At 43.5% G+C, this 27,096-nt stretch overlaps 1 protein-coding gene across 2 annotated transcripts in view; it reads right to left on the bottom strand.

Annotated features, from left to right (window-relative positions):
• Setbp1 (SET binding protein 1) overlaps positions 1–27,096 on the bottom strand; it is a 356,080-nt gene that overhangs the window by 100,574 nt on the left and 228,410 nt on the right. For both annotated transcript variants that reach the window (XM_052742636.1, XM_052742637.1), the window contains exon 4: positions 11,309–14,762. In XM_052742636.1, the coding sequence (XP_052598596.1) occupies positions 11,309–14,762 (3,454 nt within the window). The remainder of the gene's footprint in view (positions 1–11,308; positions 14,763–27,096) is intronic.

Here is a 27,096-nt window from a genome sequence, read left to right on the forward strand (position 1 = left end):
CATTTTGGAGAAAACTTGAACGATCAGACAACCAAAGTCGAGACAGAAAGAAAGGAGGAAGAGGAAAGGATGGAGGAGCAAAAGTGACTGGTTTATCCCGAATTCCCCTGGGGGTCTGGGAGGAAAGCAGATGGGACAGGGAAGTGCCAGGCTGGGAATCAGTTCGCTCACACTGTCACAGTGCTTGGTTTGGGGCAGTGGGATGACAAGGGGTTTTACTCTCTCCTCTCCAGGCTCTACACATTTTTATTTACTAATAATACTTTTAAATATAGTATAATAAACAATTTTCCAGTTTACCAGTTTTGAGATGGAGCCCTAGCCCTGTGAGTTCCTTAGTGATTTGCTGTGTTTCCTTTGTAACCTACAGTCTTTTCAGGGGCCACATTTTTGTAAGCATACACTAGTAGATGCCCTCAATCCAAACGCTTCTGGTCATGGAATTCACTTTTCTTGTTGCTGTTTGGGACCTTGAGGAAAAAAATAGTACTAAGCACTAACAGGGTCTAAGGTTGCATGACAGACTAATACAGACCTGTAGGATTATGAATTGTCTCTCAAAGGATAAAAAGGTGTCCTTTATGTAATTATTGCTCCCAAACTATCTAAGACTATGTCTTATACAATGATTGATGTTTTGTGCATGATTAAAATAAATGGGAATTAAAAATATAAAACCTAATAAAGAACTATATCCTCTAAGAGAAATGCTTTTGCTACTGGTCTTACTTTTAAAATGAAATACAATAAAGCAATACAAATCCATTATAATACATTGTGGACATTTAAGAGGGGACCGATTTTTTTCTCCTCCAGCAATTTCCCTTTGATACATAGACCCAGCCCCATGGCACCCTCATGACTTGCTGCTCCCTTGTTTTTATTTTTCACCCCCAGCCTTGGCAAGAAGCACTTCTTTGTAGGCATAGTAGTATATATTCTGCCATTTGCATAAAACCTTTCCTTAAAACAACACACATTTAAATACTAGTTTCTGTGTCATGTAATTTAGTGAATAAGAACCCTCTCATTCTGTTCTGTGTTCACTTTTTGATTCTCTCAGGTCATCCACACACCAACCCCAGTCTCTATCCTGAGGTGGATAAAAACACCACACATAGCAATGGTATTATGCACTGGGCTTGGCTTACCCTGGCTCCAAAGAACTACCTTCACATCAGAAAGAATTTTTAGCAAAGACTAAGTGTCTTTTGGCTTATTGCAGCTTCCACAGTTTGTGGAATTTTGTCACAATTTGTGACAAGATTTATTTTGGGACAGCTGAGTCACATTATTGACCTTGACAAAGATTTAAGAACTCTAATGGGAAAAAGTAAAGGATGCTGGGCAGTTTCAGGAAACCTGGGATGCTTTTCTGCGCAAAAATGGCCAGAAGACATTGGGCTCTGATCCTTTCATCTGTCCAGCAGGAAAGCAACAACTTTCTGTATGCCTCAATGAATTCTGAAGACCAAATGAATGTGATATCTCTTAAAAAGTGTAACGGCCTATTCAGACATGTGACAGGGGAAGACTTTCCTCTCAGTGTGTCCCCAGATTCTCCATCAACAGGGACAGCCCCAATTCTGACTGCTTCTTGGCCCACCTTTGACACCCCGTTCTCTATGGAGGAGTGACACTACAGCAGAGGCTCCTACTGTACCCTGTTCCCTGCTCGTCCACCTTCACCCATGTTTCCTTCTTCTTGGTCTAACTTACTCTGGATCCTTAGGCAATAGTACAAACACCAATATTAACTTGCTCTTACAACACATACATTGTGTTTTCCAGTCCTTAGACATGTGAACTCCCATTGTTCTAACCATTCTGTTTGTGTCTTTGCATCAATCTCCGTGTCTTCATAGCATATAGTGTCCTTGAGGACAGGCATGTTTCCTGGTACTCTATCACTTCAGCAGCACCAAGTTCAACACCCTTTAGGCTCACGATTCTTTAATTTTAATGCATCCTCCCTTCATCCATGATACAGTTGTATATTCTATTCATGGAAACCATGCCACTTACAAATCCATCCTCACTCAACTGCAAAGTTCAGTCTAGGTGGGTACCATCCTGCATCCTAGTCTGTGTCCTCAACTGTACTGTTCATCCAACTGCTGCTGGTGTGAGATTTTTTTTCCACTGTGTACTATCCTAGATTCAGGGTGTTATCCTTCACTGAACCCATTGTGATTTTGGATTCTGGATCCCCATAGATTTCCTTATTGACCATTGAGTCAGTGTGGCTTTCACTTGTCCTATATTTACTCTAGTTGCTGTGTGTATGTATGTATATACATAATACATACATACATATGTTTGTGTATGTGTGTGTACATGGGCACTCTGCATCCTTGCTTTTTATTTTCTTCTGTTTCCCCCTAACTGTTCTTGTGTTGAATGAATGAAGATTTTAAAACCATTTTTATTTTTCATTATTTTTGTTTTGTTGAAACAAAGACATGTAGCTCAGGCTAGCCTCAAATTCACAATGGGGTCAAAGATGACCTTATGGTCACCCTGATATTCTTGTTTCTACTCCCAAGTATTGGGATTCCAGTTACATGCAACCAAATAGTTTTGAAATGATTTGAACAGTGTGAATATACAGTAGTAAAAAGCTTTGGAGGATCAGGAGAAGGTTTTGAGCATATAAATGTTCAGGGACAGATACATTTATCAGAATTCATGGAAACTTGGGTTGTTCCTCTATGTATCATAGTGTCACAACTGGTTTCCATGGCATCACAAATAAAAGGTTTCAGAAGTTTTCAAATAGTCATTATCATGGTCACTAATGTTACTCTAGGTGGGGGGACAGGAGCTGGTGGATAATCTGTTTCCTCTTTTTTCTGTTCTAGAAGCTTTTGGTTCTATAGCTCACATGAAGAGTGAATGACAGTAAAGAGGACTCTGACTGTGTTTTGGGTTTCCAAAGTTACTGATGAACCAGTGAAAAGGGTGGAGTCACTACTCACTCATTAACTTTAGCATCTGGATTTAATACAGAGCCCACCAAGCCACAAACATATAAGCACCAAATTAATAATTATAAACATTTCTTTTGTCTTCCAGGCCATCAATATGTTCACACAAGCCTTCACCATAACCTTTGTGGGCTTTTCTGCTTCCAGCTCTATATGCCATTTCTTAGACACAATCTTTGAACCTCCAGCTTCTCTCTAGCATTTCTGTATTCCTTCTTCCAGCTTCTCTGATTTTCTCTTATCCCATCTCTCCCTTTAAGGTAGACCACAGTGTCCTCTCTTCCATCTGCTTCTTCTCTCTCTAAAATTATCTTCTTAGGTTACTATCTAGCTCTCTACTGTACCAACAATCTCTGACTTAATGACTGGCCCATTGCCTCACCAGAATCTTCACTTTCTATAATTTGGTTCATGTGCCTTGAGTCTCCTAATTGCCTGAGATCAAAATATTAAAATAATTCTTGACTTTAGATAGAAAGACAAGATGAGGGGCTGGAGAGATGGCCCAGAGGTTAAGGGCCCTTGTTGCTCTTGCAGAGGAACTGGGTTCTATTTTCAGAAGCCACATAATAGCTCACAACCATCTATAACTCCAGTCCTAGGGAACCTGATGTCTTTTTTTGGCCTCCATGGATATCAGGCATGCAGGTAGAATGCATGGCCAAACACTCATACACATGAAATAGTAAAAGATAAGTATTTTTGAAAAAAGATAAAAATGGACCATAATTTTCATACAATTAAAAATTAGTTCCCCACTTGCTAATTAACTAAATTTGAACCTCTAAATGTGAGGAAAGACCCCTTGACAGATGATCACAGTCTTCTGTTATGTGATCACAGTCTTTTGTTATGTTATTTTCCATGATTCCAGAACTACAGATTTAAACTGCAATGAAACAGAACTAAACATCATGGCCCAATAGGCTTTGGCTAAATCTTTGTATGTATGGGCCCCATTCACTGTCACACTCCTGTCCACTCCCCATCTCCCCGTCCCAAATGCCTCTTCTTTCCTCTAAGCCTATTGTATAGCAATTTTCGCCTAGATCCTTCCATCTTGGAGGGCAGCTCCTTAAGACACAGGATGCTCTGAAGGGAAGCATTCCACCCTGCAGGGAAGCTCTTTAAACTTGGGAAGGGAACAATTCAGAAGCTTCAGGAAGTTTCTGAAACTGACCAGATTCATTAGGCCTCTCCTTCCCCAAGCTTATATAAACAGTAAGGACTACTGAGAAATAGTGCCCAACCAGGAGAACTCCCTAGAAGGGACAGAGGCCAGCTGAGCTGTCTTGGAGAACAGGCTTATACCAACTAAGCTGCCTAGAAAAGCCAGTCTCCAACTTGTTGAGCCACAGTGTGCTCCAGATTTCTCTATTCCATGAGCCACTACCCAGTCTGGGGTAGGTAGGCTTCACTGATGTGCTGTCTTTGAGTTGTTCCTGCTCCTGCAAATAATCATTAACATTACACCAACAAATCTCATCAATCAGATCACCGAGGTGGACGTTGGTGATAGTCTCACTTTGGTCTGTCCTTGGACTCCTATTGAGAGTGAGTAGATGTGTTTGTTCACGTGTCGCCAGGAATACTGCCACACTACAAAACCCATCTCAAATGGTGACAGCGATAAAGAAATATGCCCTCTCCCTGCCTCTCCTTCCTCTAGTGAGAGCATAGGCTCACCTCAGGTGGACAGCCCTCTTTTGGTATTTTGGTCTGCTCATATGTTTCTCCTAGAACTTTCGATTTGCTTTCCAACGTGGGGAGTTACAGTTGCTTCCTTTTCCTCTTCTAGAGGTGCCTCTTACTTACAACCTCCCTGGTAGCAAAAATTTTGAGTTAATAATTTTTAAATTCTTCTTAGAATTATACCAAAATTTATAGCGCATTCTTTTTTTCCCCCCTTTTTGTTTTTTCAAGACTGGGATTTCTGCATAGCCATGGTTGTCCTGCAAATCACTCTGTAGACTCAGAGATCTGCCTGCCTTTGCCTCCCAAGTGCTGGGATTAAAGGCGTGCGCCACCACCACCTAATGCATTCTTGACACTGAATAAGTTTTTCTTGTCTTTGTCATTTCCCTCTGACTTTGTCGATCTGCATTAAATGCTAAGTGTCTCAATGCTAGGCCACAATCCCAGCAAGTATTCAGTATCCCTTGTTCATGTATGCCACACCAACATCCTTTCCTGGAGTCTTCTTGCAGATGCTTCTCTTATCTCTCCCCAGCGACAGGCTTGTCTTTGGAAGGCACACTGTCCTGGTTTCTCCAGCCAGCAAAGGCTCCATGTGGCTTCAGTGCCATGTCTGTGGATATTTTAACTTCTTTGTATCCACACATGGATCTGCATAATTCCCTAATCCCACAGACCTATGCATAAAACTTCTAACAGGACAGGAGGTGTGTGCCAACTGTGGGAAGATAGTTGGCCCAGGGACACCATGCTCTAAAGGCACCACTGCCTGGTTTCTGTGCTGCAAAAGAGATGGTGTGCATCTAAGTTTTATTTTTTTTTACATTGCTGCCAGTAGGTTATATTACAATATTTAATTTGATTATTTCTCGGCTTTCAAAAGGAAACTTAGGTGAAACCTTGGGAGGATAAACAAAAGAAGTGTATGCGATAGTTAAGACATTAAAAGGAAAGAGAATGACTCTCATCAGGGCCGCCTCTCCTCTCAAGCATGGGTCCACTGAGATGACCTGGGGACCAAACAATTAGGTACATATCATTGGATAAGACACTTGACCTTTTTATGTCTGTAAACACAACAGCAAAACTAAGTGTTTTATCTACAGTAAGATTTTAAAATTCAGAGTCTAAACATTCTCAGCCTGTCCCCAAATAATTGGTCACATTAGTGGGGTTGTAGCTTCAGCCTGCATCTGGAGCAAGCTCAATTGTTAGTGGAAGTCAGGTGGGAGGAGCTTTACCTTTCTAAAGAGGTGAGGCCAAATGCCTGATGAAGAGAGACTCATGGATTAATTCTTGGACTGTAGGAACGTGTTATAAAACTTCGTTGAAGAGATGATGTTCTAATATTTTAGCATTTTTTCTTCCAAGTTGCCTGTTGCTGAGTTTGTGCTCATATTCAAATTCCACTATAATAGACTTTTAGAATCCTAGGCTAAAGTTTAGTCAGAACCTTTATTATTACAGACCCACGTGAGAAGCTCAGAGAACGCAGGTGCCTCAGTGAGCTGGGAGCGTAAGCGATGATACTTGGATGGGTATTGGTAATCCCATCCAAGCTACAAGGCAGCTATTACCTAACTAATCTTTCGTCTCTTCCTGCAGGAGGACGTCGTGCAGTTTAGTTTGGATTAAGGTAACACAAATTACGCTTCACCCATTCTCCATTTATTACTATCCTTTCTTCCGGTCTGAACGTTTCCTCCCATGACTGACCTTCCTTTTATTTCTCTGCCACAGTCTTCACATGCTTCCTTTGTAAGGCTTTCCTGACATCTCATCCACGTGACTCGCTCCTTGTTTTGGATAACTGCTTGGAGGGGGCTTTTGTGTTGCTCTGGCATGGGGATCCCTGTCTTGGTGATGAGTGACAGCAGATTCTGCCTCCCCAAATGCCCTGCAGTGCTTGATAAGAGGAGCTGGCAAAGGGCAAGATGGGAAGCCACCAGGAGAAGTGGGGAGGGCCAGGCTCCAGGGAATCTGGTTACCTGCATGGTATGATTCTGATATCTGGGAGGTGACCTCAGGATGAGTTCTCAGCCTCCATTCATCATGAGGCAGGCATTTGACATTTGGGAATGAGGGCTGGCTTCCTTGTCTAATGATGGCATTGAACTAAAAGGTACCATATGTAAATATACTCATGTTACTGCTTTCCCATTATTTGAAAGGAGCCTAGACAGCAGGTTCAGTCGTGATATCTCAGACATGGCAGAATTTTAGGTCAAAATATGCAAAGATTGATTCCAATAATCCAAAGAGGAAGACCATCACTCACACTAGAGACTTCTACCACCTATGGGAATTTGACTTTGAAGGCACATGGCATCATTCTGATTATGTGTTGTCAACTCTGGACAGGCTTGCTCTTCTGGAAGCCTGTGTACGTAAGGCGGATAGTGATGCCTGGTGACAGAGAGACTCAAATATGGTGATATTTTATTTGTGCTGAAATGTGATTTTATTTGTATGAAGACCTTTTAAGATTCGTGCTACACTCAAATAATGCTGATAAGTCTGAATCAGAGACTATCTCTTTCCATGTTGTTATGCATTTTGGGCACAAATCAAGCATTTTAAAGAATGGTGATTTAGCAGATGGTATACATCTAGAAAACAGGCCCAAAGAGTTGCTTTCTTCTGAAACTGAAGATGCAGAGTGAAAGAAGGAAAATAGAGAAGGACTTGGGCAACTCTAAGCTGAGCGGGTTGTAAGGGAGCTCGTGAGACAATGCAATCCTTGGCTGAGCTGAGGCATGGGGAATGAAGGATTCACCAAGCAGGACGGATGAAATGGAGTGTGCAACTGCTGCCTTTGCTAAATGGGGTCTCTAATTCCTTTCTCCATAATGGTAACGACTTACATTTATATGGTGCCTTTCAGCAGCTCTGATCTCAGGGAGGGCGTGAAACCCTCTCGCCACCAAGCTCCTAAATCTGGTCTTCAGTAGGCTATAGAACAACTATATAGTGGCTGTATCTATTTTATAGAAGAATAGCTCGTGTGAGATGGGATGTTCAGAGGTGGAGGAAATGAATCCAGCATAGAATGACAAAGAGTGCTGGGAAAGAAGCTGTGGGAAATTCAGGTATTTTCCTACATGAGTGTTAGTGTTGTCCACATGAATACAATTTCTGGAAGCTCTTAATGGCTCCAGTACCCTCCCCTTCATCTTACCTGCTTCATATCTTTTCATGGGACTTTGTGCGTTTTAAAAAATATTTCACATTAAGGAAGATGCCTTCTAGAGAGTTTTGACAAACTCTGATCCTAGGTTCTAAGTATAGCCAAGGACATTTTTGCCTGATGCTTTGGGCTGCAGAAATAGATGGGGTATTTAGGACACAGGCATGGGTAGGTCAAGGGTTGCAAGGGAGGGGCTAGTTAACAAGATGAGCAGAGACATCAAGTATAATTCACTTAGACACACATAGAAGCCATTAGTGATTATGATTCTTTAATGAGTTGGGGGGTGGGAAATTACCCAGATAATTAGCCAGAGACTGACACAAAGGAGTGGCAAAAATCCTCAGAAAATCACACCTATTCTTGAGAATTACTTCCAACTTGTGTTTCGAAGGGGGGGTCATGAGGGGCCCTGCGCAAGTTGGGGACTAAGTCAAAGACTGCATTCTTTCCTTCATTGCTTTCTTCTGCAAATGTCACATGATCAGTGGACAGTAACACCTTGGCAAAGGGAAAGCCACCGGAGGACGGAGGAGATTCTGAAGGCAATAGCGGCACGTGGGTTTGCCCAGCTTGGAAACAGGCCCTGTGTTCTGGACTTGCCCCTAGTCAGGGCATGAGCTGTGGTTGCACCTCAGCGCAGCAGACAAAGGTCGGACTCGCTTAGCATCACAACCGACAGCTGTGTGACCGTGGACAGGTCACTGGCTCTCTTGGAGCCCTGTGTTTGCATTTGTCAATGAAAAATAATAACACAGGATGGGCATAACCTATCTGGAAATCCAGAATCTGAAATACCCCAAAAACTAAGTAATTTTAAACACCAATATAACAGGATTAGAAAAATCCCATACTATAAATTTCATTTTCCACAAAAAAACATTTTTAAAAGATCATATAAAATTACTGTCAGGCTATGTGTATATGCTACATATGAAATATAAATGGATTTTGTGTTTAGACCCTGGTCTTATCCCCAAGATGTCTCATTATATAATGCAAATATTTGCAAATAAAAAAAATCTGAAATTTAAAATATTCTCGTCCCAAGCACTTTGGATAAACAATACTCAATGTGTATCTATAGGCTAGGTCGGCAGAAAGCATACTATGAAGCAATGTGTAAAAAACAATTTCAGGGTTTCAAATACACTACACATGAGAATTCAGGCCCTCTTCTTTCAGTGATGGATGGGGAGGTAATACCCGAAAGAAGTGAAATGCCATGCTGCAGGCCAAACAGGTAGTTCATTACGGAACTGTGCCTAGTACCCAGTACTTTTGTCTCAGCATGGCTCACTTCGAATGCTGACCTGATGGCTTTTTCATTCCCTCTCCTATGGCTGACTGAATATCAAATGAGATTATAGGAGAGAAAGGTAGGGAGGGTTTTGAATAAAATAATATTTACCACGTTAATGCACTGTTGGAGTGAGGGTACCTCAGAAGCACTCCAAGTGTCTGGAGATGAGCCACCTCTGGGAAACTGAGAATTCACTGAACACCCAGCAAAAATGTCTGACCACAGGAAAGTCCCAATGTCATATGCCACTGATTTTCACTCCAGGAATTTTCCTTCCCTTAAGTCTGTGTACCTTAGATTCTTATAACTTCTTAGGAAAATGAACCACTGTTAGTATTTTTTTTTTTAGCTAAATGATTCTCAGAAATTACCATCTCCCCCTATTCGCACCCCCCAACTCCCCACAAATAACAACTCTGTCCATTGCTAGTTCAGCTTTTGTAGATCAGTGCTATGCTGCTGGAAGATACCAACATTTTTCATGTCCATGTTTAACACAATACCCATGCCAGGTGGGCTTCATCTAGGCTCTTCAAGAAACCAGGTAGTCCTTGAATGAGCAATAGCAAAAGCAGAGCTGCTGTTCTGGGCAGGCAGGGTATGCGGGCCATTTGGTACCTTCACCATGTCACCAAGTCACCAAATCCATGACACATAACTACAACCCGTCTCCTTTCGTTAAGAAGGCATTCTACCACCGTGGTAACTCACAAACCAACAGCAATGCGATGCAGTGTTTAGTCGTTTCTGAGAATTGTTGGCCTAGAAATAGTATTTCACTCTTTTTGAACAGACCGTTTCCACAGTCACTAACTGTGGACTCCCCAGGAAGACAGAGGGCAAGTGGGAACCATGCAACCTAAACTGAGATTAAAATATTATATCCACATCTTCAGTGTCTAATGAGTCCTTTAAAACCAGGGTTTGGCCAGAGTGCTTTATACCATTTGGGGACAAGAGACTATTGTCCCTGAGATATTCTTTTAACCCATTTCAATTCTTATTTAGGGAATTTCTACTATTTTCCAAGTAATTATGTGCCCCTAAGAGTCTTAGCATTCATGTACTATATGGACAGGGATACAGGGGTATGTTTGCCAAATTGTAAAACTCCATGGCAGGAAAGGATTTATGTGGACCAGGAGAGTAGCAAAGAAATTCTGCCAGTAACTGACAAGGAGTGAGATTTTTCTGGTAGCAATGAACATATTCGTTTAGACATCAGTAAGTAAAAATCCCAATTTAGTGGGTGTGCTAAAAATCACAGGGATATGGTTCTGTCTGTAGAGGAGGAACAAAATACCTTTCTCCAAGCCTCTTCCCTTTAGTGCATGGAAGCAAGATTGTGAACTCAATCAAGGCTTCACCTGACTCCTGACTGTGGCAGCCTCTCCAATGCTCATGGTTAAGAATCGATGACATGGTTTAAGACTGTAGTTTCCTGATTGGTTAGACTTCAGGATTCTCTAATCACTAGCTTCCAATCACTTTGTGGTAAATTTATCACCTAAGATAGGTGACTTTTACTGACAACATGTCACATACACTCAGTGCCATTCTTTTAGCCTTGGCATTCTTAAGATTTTGTTGGTAGTCTACTGAGTTTTAGAGCCTCAACTAGCAAACTGTATCATGTAATCAGGACCTAATGAGGTAAGAACAGGATCTTTAATAAAAAGGTACAATTGTAAGCTGGGAAGTGGTATTGCATGCTTTTAATCCTGCACTTGGGAGGCAGAGGCAGGCATATCTCTGAGTTCTAGTCCAGCCTGGACTACAGAGTGAGTTCCAGGACAGCCAGGGCTACACAGGGAAACCCTGTCTTGAAAAATTGAACCAAACCAAAATAAGAAAAGAAGTACAATTGTAGCATGTATGTCTGTCACCTGGAGAGTTACTGAGGCTGTCTCTGTTTCGAGGCATTGGCTTTAGTGGATCAGAAAGACAGCCGAAACCATGTAAACAATATATGAAATATGAAGCAAACTCAATCATGCAAGGCAGCCTATTTGCATTTAGCTCCCCCTTTTTGTAAAACAGTGAACACTATGTGCCCAATATGATTGGCATTCATACTGCAAAGGCCAGGACTTAAACAACAGGGAAGCCCAAATCCAGAGAAAAATGTGGTCTTACCTGGAGACATGGAGGACTCATAAGAACTTCTCTCTTTGCGGTTCATCTTGAAGGCTTGGATGTCCTTTTCCCTGTATGTCCCAAAGCCTTCAAAGCTCCGCCTCTTACCCCCACTGACGTCACTGTCCCACTTGTCACCGGAAGGATTCATTTCACTGAACACATCCAGACTCTCGGATCTTGTGCTGCTGCCACTGTCCCCACCAGAGTACCGTTTAGCACACGAGTCCACAGGCTCGCTGCTCAAGTCCCCTTTGTCCTTAGCCTGTGTCCAGTGCTGGGCATCAGAAAGTGACAGTGTTGACAGGGTGTCCACCTCAAAGTTGTTCTTGGAAACCTTGTGGCCGGTGTCACCATGCTGGTGCTTCTGTCTCTCCTTATGCTTGGTCTTCTCACTCACCAACGGGAGCTCTTTGTCTGCACTGCTCAGCCGCTCGCTCAGGAGGTGGCTGGAGAAGCCTGTTGCTTTGCCTGCGAAGAGACCACTCAGATTGTCGTGGGTCCCTAGGATTCGGTCTTCCTTGTGCTTATGCTTGTGTTTGTGTTTCCTCTTGTGGAGCCTACTGCTGGACAGCGTGGCCCCGCCCACCTTGGGAGGGTTCAGGGATGGCTGTATGTCACCGAGGCCCATGCCTACAGTCCCCTGCAAGTGTACTCCATGCTTGGCTTTATGTTTAGTTGCCCCAGACATCTTGACATGGGAACTTGTGTGGAACTGAGGTGGTGGCACTGTGGGCCTCATGAATGGGGACGCTGCTCCAAGTGTGTGCGATAGGTACAGAGGAGCGGGATACTGACCGTAGTAACCAAGGTTCATCATAGGCATTGATGTGTAAGGCATTCCATAGGGTGCATAGTAACTTCCACTGGGAATAGGGTAGCTGAACCCCTGTAAAAAAGGCACCTTTGTCATGGTGTCATTGGTTTTTGCAGGCCTACCACGCTTCTTCTTTGACTTCAAATCTGAAGTCCTACGAAGATAGAGCAATGGGTCATACTGGATATATGGCACCGGGTAATAGTGATCAAAGTTGATCCTAAAGATGCTGGGGTATGGGTTCTCATGGTAAAAAGTGTAGCCCCGGTGGGAGATCCTGAACACTTGAAATTTGGTGATGAGCTCTTCCAGCTCAGCCAGAAACTGGAGATCGTCGCGGTTCTGCAGGCTCTTCCTTTTCCTCTTGTGCTTTGGCCTCTTGAGGCTTTCGTGGGCCAGAAACGTGTCCACAATGAGATGCTTCTGCCGGTGGCCGTGCCTGTTCTTTGTGCTGGTGTCAGAGGGGATGGCCTCCGGGTTGTCCAGGGCACAGAAGTCGAAAGAGTACCTCCGTCGGGATTCGGAACTCTTCTCTGCTTGGTCCGAGGTGCTGTTGTTGTCTGTCCCGATGCCACTGTCGCTCGGGATGGTCTCCTCACTGTGGGACTCGCTCACGGGGGACAACGTTATCTCCTTCAGCGAGCTGATCTCGCAAAGGTGCGAAGGAGAGTTGGCCATCAGCCTGGGTGGAGACAGCTTCCAGGTCCCGCCGTGGATTCCCTTCTGGGTTTTGGTTGGAAGAGCACTGATGGGCTGGAGGTTTGGCATAGTTTTCAATTCTGAAAAATTGGTTTCAGTGCTGGCGGGGCTCAGGTTGCCATTGGACCCACCTAACGGTGTCGAAAGGGGGGGTATGGCTGCTGGTGAAGAAGCCACAAGTGACTGAAAGTTGGAAGGCACGGCTGGAACATCCGGCTGGCTGGAAACAGGCCTGGGGTGCTTGATGGCTGTTTTGGGTTCTTCGGATGGGGGTGGCAACTCTGTTCTTGGCTTCCTGCCCCTCTTCTTGCCAATATAGATGGTTCCTCTCTTGCTGACGTTAATCTGCTTGCCCAGTTTGCTTTCAATGGATGATGCTGCCCCAGGACTGGTCTCCGGGGGAGCTTTGGCCTTGAGGGCCACGCTGCTGGAACAGGACAAGATCTGATTTAAAATATTTTTTCTCTTGAGGGTCTTCATCTTATTGATCGTTTTGATGGTCTTCTTATCCAACACACCAAGCTTTCCAACCTTTTTGTGAAACTTCATCTCACTCATAGGTTTGTCCTCTCCTGGCACCAACTGGGCCAGCTTAGCCAGATTGCGCCGCCTCTTTCGTTTCTTGGTGCCAGGAAACTCTCTGCAGATGGGACTAACTGGGCTAGTGGAGGTACCTTCGTGAATTGTCTCCACTGTGAGCAAAGGCTGTTTCTTTGGTCGTCCCCGCTTCTTCTTGACCGGTGTGATCACAGTAAGACTGTCCGTGTTGGTGTACAGAGGGCTGGATGGGGTAATGGGGTAAGCAGATGGCGGCTCCACCAACAGTTTCTCAGCCGTAGCTAAGACTGCCTCTCGAAGCATAGCCGGAGGTTTTGCTTTGCTACACCTCCTTTTTGCAGCAAATTTGGGGTGCTGGATTTCAGGCAGCTTTCCTGACGGAGAGTGCTCTGTGCGTGTTGGTGATGTCATGACCACGGGTGCTTTCCTCTGCTTAGACACACCTCCAGGGACAGTTTTCTCAGTATTCCCACATGTTTCAAGGCCAACTGAGGGGGGCTCATTCTCTATCATCTTTCCCAACTTTGGGACTCGAGGCTCTTTCTTGTTTCCCTCTGAGTTGGAAAGTATCCTGCTAACTACTTCGCTGCTCATAGCAATTCCCGAAGCTAGTGCTTTCTCTGGGATGATTTTTTCCACCACGGCTTTAATGGACTGCCTCTTTTTCCTCTTATGGTTGGTTGGATCCAGAGAAGGTGTCTTTATGGGGATAGTAATCCGGACATGACTGGAATCATTTTCAGGATTACTGACGGAACTGATACTCTGCCTGCTTGGTGAAGCCTCTTGAGCACTATCTGCAGAGTAACCCTCTCTTTTCCCTTCTGTGTTTTCAAATGCTTTCTGGGCACTTTTGACCCAATCCAAATCTGAGTTTGGTATGGTCTGACTGATCACATCTTTTTTACTGGACTTCTTCTTGCTACCTACAGTGGGTGGTTCTGGGAGCTCCTTGGTACCTCCTCCATCTTGATCTCCCAATGGCTGGAGTCCGTTGCCCTCAGCTGAGTTGCTAGTGGGCGCTGGGGAGCTGTGGTTGCTGGGGGAGGGTACCACATTTCCCAAGAGAAGATCTTTGCTGCTGCTGGACAACTGACTCCAGGGACTCCCTGTATTGCCTTTCTTGCTCTGGGCCTTTGCAAAGGAAGCCACGGGTTCAAGAGCTGGGATCTTGCTGGTGCTTGCAATGTCTCTGCCAGACTCTGGACTGATGAAGCAATTCTGAGTGGTGGGCCCACTGTCAGAGTTGGTGGACCAGTCCATGTGGTTCTGGCTGCTGCTTTTTTGCTGGTGCTTTGGTTTTAAGGTGTCACTGGTGAAGCCCTGTGAGAGGCCTGAGTCATAATGAAGTGTTGAGTGTTTCTGGGGCCTCTCATAAGCCTGAAAGTGGGTAGAGTGAAGAGGAAGAGAAAAACAAAAATGAGCATGTCAGAACTCCTTAGAGTTTATTGTCTAAAAGCTTAATTATTTTAAATTTCAAATAAGTGGTTATGCTAATATTTTACCAAACTTCAGAATGCAAGGGAGAGAAAGACACACACACACACACACACAGAAAGAGAGAGAGAGAGAGAGAGAGAGAGAGAGAGAGAGAGAGTGGTTGTGCACGCCTTTAATCCCAGCACTTGGGAGGCAGAGCCAGGAGGATCTCCATGAGTTCGAGGCCAGCCTGGTCTACAGAGTGAGTTCCAGGAAAGGCGCAAAGCTACACAGAGATACCCTGTCTCAAAAAACAAAAAACAAAAAACAAAAAAACAGAATGATTTTCTCAATTATAGTTCTAAAGATACTGGATTTGAACCTTAACAAGGACGCTTTAATTGCTGTATTTCCCCTCTAAAGAATGTGATTTAAAATAGTCCAAGAACTCTATAGAGAGAGGACAGAATAGGCCCAAGCTTCTGAGCTTGACTCTTATGAAGAAGAAGCTGACCCTTAAGGAGTGGAGAATCCTGCCCAAGGCAGAAGAGTCAGCAAGAGCCTGAACTCCCCCACGTGTGCTCCTTTGCCTAATTCAAGCTGCCTCTTACTTGCCCAGTCTCCCCTTAGAAGCATAGTACGCCCCTCTTCGGATTCCCTGCTTACTTTAGTGTGGACCACACACCACAGAGCTCAGTCTCTTTGTATGCAAGCCCCACTGAGGTCAGCAAGTGAAAAACAGCACATGTGTAGGACATGCAGAAGACACACAAGAAGAGAAACTTGCAGGAACTATCCTCATCTTTGTTGATGGGCGTGCCCCTGGGCTTGAGGGCTAGCATGTGGCAGGATCTGTGGGCTGTGTTGAACAGTTCCAACTCTTTGAGGAAAGTCTCCAAAGAAAGCTTGACTTTTATAAGCAAATGTACCAGGAACAAATTGTGATCATTCAAAATCACCTTTCCTTTACTCTGGCATCTGTGTTTCCCCTACAGAAATGACTGAATGTCTTCAACACTTTTCCTAGGACTGACTCCCAAGAATGGCAAATCATTGTCGGAGTTTACAAAGTCACAGAGGGAATGGAAGGGCTAACTGACACTGGAAATACTGACACCACTTTATTTAGAAATGCTCTCACTATTCCGGAGAGTTTAAAGCCATGGTAGTCACGCATGGACATAATCCTCCAAGTTCACTCAAAGCTTAATTTGTGCACATAGAGGTAAACTTACAGGATAGGTTAGTTTCTGATTTGTTACAGAAGGGAAAATATTAGTAATTTGAAGAAAACTTCTTATAACCTTCACTCTAAGAAAAATATGGTGATTGGTCTAGAAAATTTGGCCATTCCATCCTATAATGTCTATCAGTCCGATATCTACATATCAGCCTCCTTTATTATCTATTTGTTATCAGTTGATCACCTCTGATCTTACCTATATACCTTCTATTGCTTTAATTCTATTTGTCATTGATGCAATAGAACTGAATGTTCTAGCTGAACATATATATCCTGATAGTTCCCTGAAGAGTCAAGACATGGGTGGCCAAAGTTTTGTAAGTAAAAGTCAATGTCTTAGTTCAACAGCCTTTGCTTCACACTAACTCCTGGAATCTCTGGAGGAAGAGTTTGTCACCACAATTTAGTGAAATGTTTTTTATGTTTGTATGACCACACTACCTAGTTTTCTGAGTGTGATAGTCTCCCCAAGTCAAGCCAATACACATCCAGGAAGAAATAATATTTTTGTCATCTTGAGTTTGTAGTATTAACACCATTACCATCAATATATTCAGAATTCACTCTGCCACTTGATGCTGTCTACTAGGGATTATTGCTGTAGACATAAGATATATCCCAGTTTCTATAAAAAAGCATGAATTTAAAATGGAGGATAAAATCTTAAATGTCACTTACTTATCTTTTACGCATCAGGGGTTTTCTGCTTCCCCATTTCTGTTGTGGCCTGTCACTACACCACAGGCTGAAGGGGAGCTCAAGAAGGCTATGTTTTCTACTCCCTTAGGATGCTATGGCATTTCTGGGAGTAAAGTAAAATAAGATATGAATATTACTGCTTTCACCCTGTGTACAACAGAATTTGTGGGGATCCTGCCTACTCCAAACCCCTAGCTCTTCCATGGCTCCAGCTCTGGACATTAGAGTCCACCTATGGATGGGGTTTTGGGACGAAGTGATGGTTGGAAACTTGGTCCCTGACACTCCCCACTTGTTCTCAGCTCCAACATCTGATCCTTAACCTCCAGCAGAGTCCACAATTATTGCTTTCTTCATGCTCTATGGTTTTAGCTCTAGTAATGTCTCTCAACTTTAGAGAAATATGATGATTTTTAAGCTTTCAAGAAACATGCATCTCACCTTTGTTGCACTAGCTATAGCTAATTTTTGCATGTTTGATTTGTATGATAATTGAATTACATGCCCACTTCCTTTTCTAGCTTATTACATATCAACAAGGTGCCTATCACAATGCGTCTGCACACAGCAGGCCCTCGATAAACATTTACTGAATGAAAGAATGTGCATTTTATTATGGATATTTCATTTTGTCAATGATGAGATTAATGTGCTATGCATTGCAACATATTGCTTGCAGACATAGTCACCACCTCAAACACGGTTACACCCAATTCCCTACATTCTCTCTTCTGCCTGTTCCACTGACCTCTATAAAAACATCTATCACAGTCCTTACAATACCATTGTGGTATTTAATCCATATACACCGTCTCTTTCTCTAAGACTGTAAATATTTTTAGGTAAAAGCAAGCAAACAAACAGACAAACACATTTCCCATCCCTTTATGTATTGTATACCTCTCAGAGGATACTACAAAGCCAAGTACACAAGATTGTTTATGGATGTCTTTCGAATTAATAAATAATGCAAAGAGGGACTGGAAGGCTGGCTCAATGGTTAAGCATGCTTGCCGGGTCCGGTGGCTTACAAGCTGCCTGTAACTCTAGCTCCTTCTGACCTTCATGAGCACTGGTGGCATACACACAGCGATTCACACTTAAATAAAAATAAGTACAAAAAAATAATAGTTAGCTGAGGTTCCTATTACAATGGCAAAATATATAGCTACACACAAGACAACACACCATTCACCTTTCATTTGATAGTGGCTCACAATCAAACTGGAGTGCTGAAATACACGAGGTGTTGACTAAACAAGAATTAAAAACACCCCTTCCCCTTAACGTATGGCCTCAATTTCTGGTAAGGTAACCCCTCCTCCATTAATGAAAATCATACTGCTATTTCTTTCCTATGTGTTGTTGATTGTTTCCAGTTAGCTCTACTGCGGAGGAGGGTCTGCAGGTAAAAGGAAGGTGGGTTCAGTGTGCCAGGGATGTTTGGGCCTGTGTTCTTGTAGCCAGGAACCAGCTGCAGCTCACGGGCTAGTGTTCCCCTAGACCACAGGCTGGCCCACTGTTCCCACCATTTCATAGGCAGTTTACCTTTCCAGGTGGGTTTAGTAAAATCAAAGACTAGGATGGACAAAGGGGGAAGATGGTAAAGGATCAAGAGTAGTAGGGATGGCGAGGGTTCTTTAAACATTTCACTGCCTGGGGCTGCAGACAAGGAGCAGAGAGGCAGGGTGGACCACGAAAGAGCACTTTCTAAAACGTCTGAGAAGGCCTCCGACAGTTCTTCTGATGGTTATGTGGAGTGCATTCATGAAGTCCCAGTTCCTCATCTGTCCGCCATGACATGCCATGGACACAATAGCTCCAGTATATCCGTCACTGAGCATAGAGCCCTTCCTCTGTCCATACAGAAATGGACAATGTGTACTGCAAAAAGATATCAGAAAGTGACTGTTCCCTCCCCCAGATCTCTTATACCAATTTTAAACTCGGCACAAGTCAAGTTTCTTTATAAAAATCAGTTTATGGTTTTTTTTAAATAAAAATACTTTAAGATTCTTAAACAATGGAAGAAAATGAGTATCTGAGCCTTATGTCACGATTATCTAAAGCTAAGCTTTTCCCTTTCTTTTTTCCCCAATCAAATGAGAGAAAAAAAATAACTCTTCAAAAAAAATGACAGAAGCATTCTTAGAGATAAACTACTCTTTGGGGTTGTCTTGGTCCTCGCTTCTTCCTGATGACACCTATGATATGAATTTACTGTCTGTGAGATATGTTGATTTACAAGCACAGGGAAATATGAAGCCACTGGGGAATCTTTATCTCTGAACTTGGCACTTGCTGCTTCTCCAGATGTGGGGTCGGGTCACTGTATCAGAAGCACTTTAGGTAATAGTTATGAATCCAGATTCCATGGCCCATTGCAGACTCACTAATTCACTGTCTCTTCGGGTGGGAGGAAGGAACGTGGATTTTACCAGGATCCCCAGGTAATGTTGATGCACAGATTTAAACCCCACTGATCTCATGTTTTAACACAGGCTCATCTGTGGTTACCATGACATTCGCAGCACTTTTTAGTGGTAAATATGCAGAGCAAACCACCATAGGCCTGTTAGGATATGCTATTTGGCAACATTGAACATTCCTGTTTTGCTCCACGAACTCTGCAATTTACATGGTAAGAAACCCTAACACTGTTTCCGATGTAGGGAGGAGGAGGGGGAGGAAGAGGGACAGAATAGCCACTATTAGAGGAGGAAGAAAGTATTACCGCCCCAGAAGGGAGAGCATGCAGGTGTTGGAGACCTCCCACCCTGGGACTTTTATCCAGGCTAATCATTAGAGCTCTGGGGAGCCCTGGCTTTCTATTTCTGGGGCTAGAAGCAAGTGCCTAAACTTGAGCAAGAGCTGAGTGAGGAGACAAGGAATGGAACCACAAACTGCCTGCTTAGATAAAAAGGGCCCAACTTTAGCTGGATGCTACAATCACACAGGAAACCTTGTTAAAAACAACATACCTGAGATCTACCCAGAGCAATTATGCCAACATTCTAGTGGTGGGCCCAAATCACCAGCACTTCCTTCAAAGCTTTCAGGAGACCCCAGTGAGCAGACAGAGTTCAGAACCCTGGATTATATCAAAGCCAGGGCCTGGCTTAGGCACCAGAGAGACTCAAATACTGCCAGGAGAATCCTATGCCAGTGGTTTACAAACATGTTTCACAAAGTCCTAGAATTTTCCCAAAACATTTTTGAACTTAAGCCAGTGACTCTGGCAAGACACACACACACAACAGCCACTCCCCCAGCCCCCAAGAAAAGCCATTCAACTTCATGAGCACAAAAGCTATCAAGCTGGCTGGCTTCATAGAGCTTGCTACAAAACACCTTCCTGCACTTGCTAATGATAGATATAGATGAATGTCACTGAGTACCCAGCTTGAGTCACGGGTTCAGGAGTCTCTGATTCCATGGGACACAGGATATTTAAAGAACTATTCTTTTAATATATGGATTTTTTTGCATTTTGTGGAGAATTTCCTACATGCCTACTGCATTTATATCATTTCTACTTCCCCCCTCCCCCCACCAACTCCTCCTGTGCCCCTCTCCACTCCTTCCCAAATTCATGACCTCTTTTTTTTAATTATCATTACAAACATTACATGCATGCCTTTGTGTGTGTGTGTGTGTGTGTGTGTGTGTGTGTGTGTGTGTGTGTGTGTGTGTGTGTGATTTCAGAGCAATTTGTCCTGCTGGCTGAGCTCAATAATCCAAGTCCAGAAGGACACTATCATAAAGGATCAGAAATAATGGGAATTGGAGATGATACTTTAAACCTCTGGGACCACAGAGAAGGAACAGAGAAGCAGGTGTGTGTATGTGTGTGTGTGTGTGTGTGTGTGTGTGTGTGTGTGTGTGTCTGTGTGTGTTCACAAAACCTGTTGAGTACATTTAGTGTTGTTCATATATACATGTGTGTGAAGATGACCAATCAGGATTGGATAAGCATTCAGGGGCTTGTCCCTGGAGGACTGATTCTTCCTCTCTCAGCAGTCATTAATTGCCTGTCTTCACCTAGTGGTTGTACTTTGTGCGATTTTCCCAATCTGCATTGGCATGTCAACTGGTGGTGTCATTTTGCAGATCTCCTTAAAGGCATTATTTCTGTTCAGTGCTCCCTTAAGTATATAAATTGGACCTGTCATCCTCTTGTGTCCTGTGGGTTACCCTGGGAAGTCAACACAGTATGATTCCCATAAGAACCATCCTTTGCTATTTGGGTGCAGTGAATGATATACTAACGCATTCCTTTCCCTGGAGGTGGTAAGAGCTCTCACAAAGGCACAGGCTCTGAGTACATTACCTTTCTGTATAATCGAAAGTTATCACTGCCTTGATTTCAGCCACAATGAAATAACAGGTACCATCTACAATATTTCCGTGAAGACAAATATAAAACTGAACAAAATACATGAAACCACTCATCCCCTGCAGTCAATACCAGACAACATGGGCTGTGATTGCAGGGAGTGGTAACACAAGGCCTCAAGGTGTGCCCAGTTTTCTGAGCAGGTAGGGAGAGGAAGGTGGAGTCCAGGGCTGGCATTCAATAGGCAGATAAAACAAAGCTTAGACTTTAAGGGAACAGAAGTTGGAGGGAAGTTAGGCACCTGGGAGGGAACTTTGTAGATAGGAATTCTAGAAACCTTACTAGGATTCATCTCAGGTCTCTAGACAAACTTTAATGCACACTTGAAGAAAGAACTCAAAATGCAATGATCAGTTGAAGTTGCATGTGAAGGGTTGAGGTGGCACAATATGGGGCAATGCTGAATTTCTTACCAGCTGGGGGGGGGGAAGCTTTAATGAAATGCCCGTATTTTCTATTTATATCTTCAAAACGGTATGCTCTTTACAAGTGCACTAACTCTAATTTCTCCTTGAGAAATTCTAAGAAGGATATAAACAGGATCCTGATATAACTGCCTACAAGAACAAAAGTCAAAACTCTTTAGAGAAAAACATGTAGACGCTACATAATATAGGATGCATACAATATCTTTGACACAATAGGAAAGTTATTAAATGGGGCATGTGTGGTGACTCAGTGGGTAAGAATACTTGCAATTACAATCATGGGGACCAGATTCCAGTCTCCAGCACCCACACAAAACAATGGGTATGACCATGCTCATCATTAACTCCAGCACTGTATGAGCAGAGACAAAAAGATTGCTGGCTTACTGGCTGCCAGACTAGCTCTAGGCTCACTGATAGACACTCTCTCAAGGGAATATGGCAGAGGATGATAGAACTTGATACCACCTCTATCCTCCAACCTGGACCTGCACATACACACACATGCTATTAAATAAGCAAGGAGGTGGGCAAAAATGTCCCACAATTAGTAAAAGAAAATGAGGTTAAAATAACCATTCTGAAAATGTTCAACTATTTAAAGGAACGGATGCATAGTCACTGATAACCAGTTGGGAAGCCTCAGCATAGTCATCACAAGAACACTAGAAGAGGCAAGTGTCAACTCTGTACCTGAATAAAGATACAATGAAAACATCAAGTAGGAGCCTACCAGCTTCCAGAGCACTACGGATGTCTAGTGAGCATGAAAAGAACACAGAAGAAATCATCTAAATTGAAAGCGGGGGAGAAGAATAACAGCAGTGCTTTAACCCAGCATTTCAGCAATACATGAGACAACATAAAGAGATCTAATACACTTAGAATATCAGATGGAGAACAGAGAAGGAACAGTGCATACAAATTCATATTGGTGAGAAGGTCAACAAATCAGAGGCAAAATAAACACAAACAGAAACCATATTCAGGCATATTGTAAAGAAATTAGTAAAAAGCAAAGATGTGCAGAAAAATGTAAAAGCAACCATCTAAATAAAATAGGCAATTTGTAGCAAACTAAAAAAAAACACCAAAAAACAACAACAAAAAAAACCCCAAGGATGTCTAACTTCTCATCAATGCAAAATGAAAAGATTGTATATAAGATCTAACTAGCATATCAACCAGTTCTGCTTTGCTCAGTAACTGCAAAATACTTTCATTGAAATATTTGGGGCAATGAAATTAGGAGGGATGACCAGTGAACTCATACTTATGTTCTCAACATTACTTGCCATTAGGGAAATGACAAAGCCACAAGAAGATGCCCCCTTGCTTCCTGGGACGGCTAAGATACAAAGGACAAACAGCAAATGTAGGCAAAGATGGGAAACACTTGAGACTTTCATCCATTGCTTGAGGGGGAGAGTGTTAACGGGTGAAAACATCGGAAAATGTTCTGGCAATTTCTGTCCAGGCTAAATATACCTCATGACCCAACAATTCCACTCCAATTATTTACCTGAGAGACCAAAGCAAGTATCTATAAATAGACTTTTATAAAACGCCATAGTGGGTTATTTAGAATCCTTAGTGCCCAGAATAGCTCAGAGGCCTATTAACATGAATACAAGTAAACACCCTAATAAAAGGACCCAAGCAAAGATATATTTGACAAATAAGATGAATCTCTCCACCTCTACTTCTCTCTCTCCCTCCCTCCCTCTCTCTCTCTCTCTCTCTCTCTCTCTCTCTCTCTCTCTCTCTCTCTCTCACACACACACACACACACACACACACACACACACAGATTCTCTTAGCAGGGAAGGAAAGCCTTTCTTTCCAGAGGTCACCATTCGCCTGGTCCTCATTCTTCCCAACACACAGGGGCAGCTGAATGAGTTCACCCCTAAACAATAGAGCCTGACCCCTCTAGGAGACAGGTGCTTGTGGCTTCCGCAGGCTGTTTGGCTCCTGTACATCTGCTCTGACTCAGGCTAAGAGGTGGCCAGGTAAAGGCTACCTCCACCGCAGCCACCAGCTCACCTTTCTGAAGGTAAGCGTGCTAGCCTGACAGGAACCTGGCTCACAAATCAAAGTTAGCGCTGCCCCGCCTCCCTCGGTAAATCATGTGTGATCCATCTGGGTAATGACGCCTCCAGTGTAATTCCCTATTAAGAGGCTTTATCTGGAGAGATAAGCAGCTGGTTCCCCTGTCACTAATTGCTGTCTGCTGCGACTTTCAAACATCTGCACCATTGTGCTCTTCATTTTCATATTCTAATCACTCCGAAACTTGAAAAAGGTACATCATTGATTGTTTCTATGGGTTAATTAGTACACAGTCTCATTGTAGAGACAATTTAGAGGCAGCCAGAACCTCAATCAGGAAGTTTGTTTTAAAAATTAATAACATCAGTGAGAGACTGGAGGGGCAGTCACATTCAGAGACCTGTCAGGACGTTCTCCGGAGGGACAGGAGGCACTCTTTGTCGGCCTCTGCAGAGGACAGATGCCAAGAGGGGCACGAAGCAGGGCAGTTGAGATGGCACCAGAAAGATGCAGGGATCCTGGGTTGTGCCTCCCTAGTACAGTACCGCTCACTCTCCCACCCCCCATCACAGCCATTCCGAGTAGCCCCCCCCCCCCCCCCCCCCCGTCAGCACAAATTGGGACTTCGCTGACAACAGTTCAAAATACATAGGACCCAAGTGACCACTTATATTTTAAGGTCTGTTCACTGTTTTCTCCTCTGTTCTACCTCAATTATGGGAGGGGCCAGAGAGGAAGCCTGGAGCACAGAGCAGAGGAGAGGGAGGACCACGGACCAGTGCTTCTCCACCCCCACTGCTTGGAATTCTGGGATTCACCTCAGGATGCTCTTAAAACTTGGATTCAGATGCTGCTAGTCTAGGGTGGGGCTAAGACTCTGCATTTCTACCAAAGGACCACTATTCTTTCCTTAAGCAATTGATTAGCGTCAACACTTCTGAGAGGCATGGGATAACAGAGACACTGAAGCATGCAGTGGGGGCAGGGTGTGTGTGTGTGTGTGTGTGTGTGTGTGTGTGTGTGTAAGATGTTGTATGAACCGAATGAGCCTCTTGGTCTCTCACCCAGAAATTTGCAGTGGTGTCTTGTCATGGGGGAGCCATAGGATCGGAAGTCAATGAGCACCCTAGTACCTCACTCATAGCAGGCATTAGAATACACCCTCTACCCTTAACCTACTGTTCAGAACTCAAGATCTTCCTCCACAGCCTCACTGGAAACTACCTGACAAGACAAGAGGAGAGAGGGAGCTCACACCTGCACGAAGAATGCCCTTTTATCTATTTGCTAGTACTTTCTTTTCTTTTGAAAAGAGGCCTATTTATTTCCTGGTATGTGTGTGAGTGTTTTGCCTGTGTGTATGTGTATGTACAAGATGTGCTTGCCTGGTGCTCAGAGAGGTCAGAAGGGAGTGTCTGGTCCTCTGGCACTGGAGTTAAGTAGATGGTTGGGAAGCACCCTGAGGGTGCTGGGAGGCAAACATGGGTGCTCCGCAAGAGCAGTGGGTGCTCTTAATCATGGAGCCAGCTCTCTAACTCCAAGTAGCGCTTTCTTCTCTTGAGCCCAGGGCTCTCTGCCCATGGTAAATCAGGACAATAAGTATTCTAAAACTCAGGGTGGCCAGGGGGTGAGCATGAGATCCTAGCAAACTGGAAAAAATACGCTGTAGTAGAGGCATCTCCTGCTCTGTTTTTTTTTTTTTTTTTTTTTTTTTTTTTTTTAGCAATTTTTAGGCTACATGGATCTGGATATATTTTATTCTATTGTTAGAGAAATACAATTGGGCTTTTAATTATGTGACCTAAATAAAGACTCTTGGCAGAGGAGGGGGTCGGGGAAGGGATAACTAATACTGAAGACATTTGAAAAAGTCATACGGAAGCCTCAAAGTTTGTAAGCTTCCTAATTATATTCATAGTAAATATTTCAATTTGAGTTATCCCATGCAGAGGATAGTGATTCTCCCAGAAGCCATAGACTGCCAAATAAAATGCCCACTGCCAGGTGTGGTATATCCCTGGAGTTGCTGGTCAGAGGTGTCCCAGAGACACACCCACACCAAATAACAGGACACTGCTGCTACTCTTGGTTGTGTACTGGAACTTGATGGAAATACCCTATTGCTGGAGACACTACACATTATTGATCACAGTACACAGAGAAATCCAATAGGTGCCGACTAAGAAGCTTCCTTCCGGCTGGTTAGCTTGCACAACACAAGAAGGCGCTATGTAGGGAGTTGAGGGGGGGGGGGGAACAAGAACAGTTTTATCCATCTTTAAATCGTGTGAGCAACAATAGTGACCAGCGTGGCAAGATATGCCCATCGGTCTAACAAATGTGGCACAAATGTTAAGGGTAACTGACCACTTTCTGCTTGGATTTAAGTCTTTCTCCTCAGGAAGGCTCACATCCCCAGTACTGTAAATCTGACCAAGAGACCATTGATGGAATGCTCACAGGCCCCGGGGTAAACTTACTATGATTATTCTGCTAAACAGACATAGTATCAAATTACCTTCTAAGTTTCTATCTCTATACCCAGAGATTGTGTAGGTCTCAGACCTCCACAAAGAGGTTTCTCTGTGAAGTGGATGGTAGTTAATGCTGCAAGTCACCACTGCTCAAATTGCAAAGAATAAGCATGTAGTACTCAGAGGAAATGGCACTTCTATATCAAACACACATACACACACACACACACACACACACACACACACACACACACACACACGCACAGTGCCCATTAGTGAAGGAATTGTAAGAATCAGAAGCAGAGGATCACCATAGAGAAACAGTGTCTTCTGGACATGTGGCAAGGTCACTGAACTCATGAGTTCATGGCATCTGTGGTTGCCTGTGCAAGACCAATACATGATCAAGTCTGTTCAATGGTGGCACAAAGCCTGTGGGAGTTAACAGCCAGTGTCCAACTTGACTTAGGCCCACTCCACAAGATGAAATGCATCTCCATTACTTCTTGGGTGAACAAAAACCAGAGGCCTACAGTAAACCCAAATACAAAAGAAAGAAAGAAAGAAAGAAAGAAAGAAAGAAAGAAAGAAAGAAAGAAAGAAAGAAAGAAAGAAAGAAAGAGAAAGAGAGAGAGGAGGGAGAGAGAGAGAGAGAGAGAGAGAGAGAGAGAGAGAGAGAGAGAGAGAGAAGGAGGGAGGGAGGGAGGAAGGAAGGAAAAGAAAAGAAAAAAGAGAAAAAAAGAAACAAAGAATAATATGACTCCTAATGCTATTCTGCTATACTCATAGATCAGTGCCTCATTCAGCCACCATCAGAGAAGCTTCCTCCTGTCAGAGAAAACTACATACTGAGACCCACAACTGGACAATATGCAGAGAGTGAGAGAACTTGGAACACTTGGTACTAAATGGGGCATCTCCATCAAATCCCTCTCCTCAGAGCTTAGGGAATCCTGCAGAAGAGGAGGTGGAAGTGTCAGAGCCAGAGGGGATGAGTGACTTG

This window comes from Peromyscus californicus, unplaced genomic scaffold, assembly GCF_007827085.1.
Source record: "Peromyscus californicus insignis strain IS unplaced genomic scaffold, ASM782708v3 Scaffold_17__1_contigs__length_78620276, whole genome shotgun sequence".
Taxonomy (NCBI): Eukaryota; Metazoa; Chordata; class Mammalia; order Rodentia; family Cricetidae; genus Peromyscus; species Peromyscus californicus.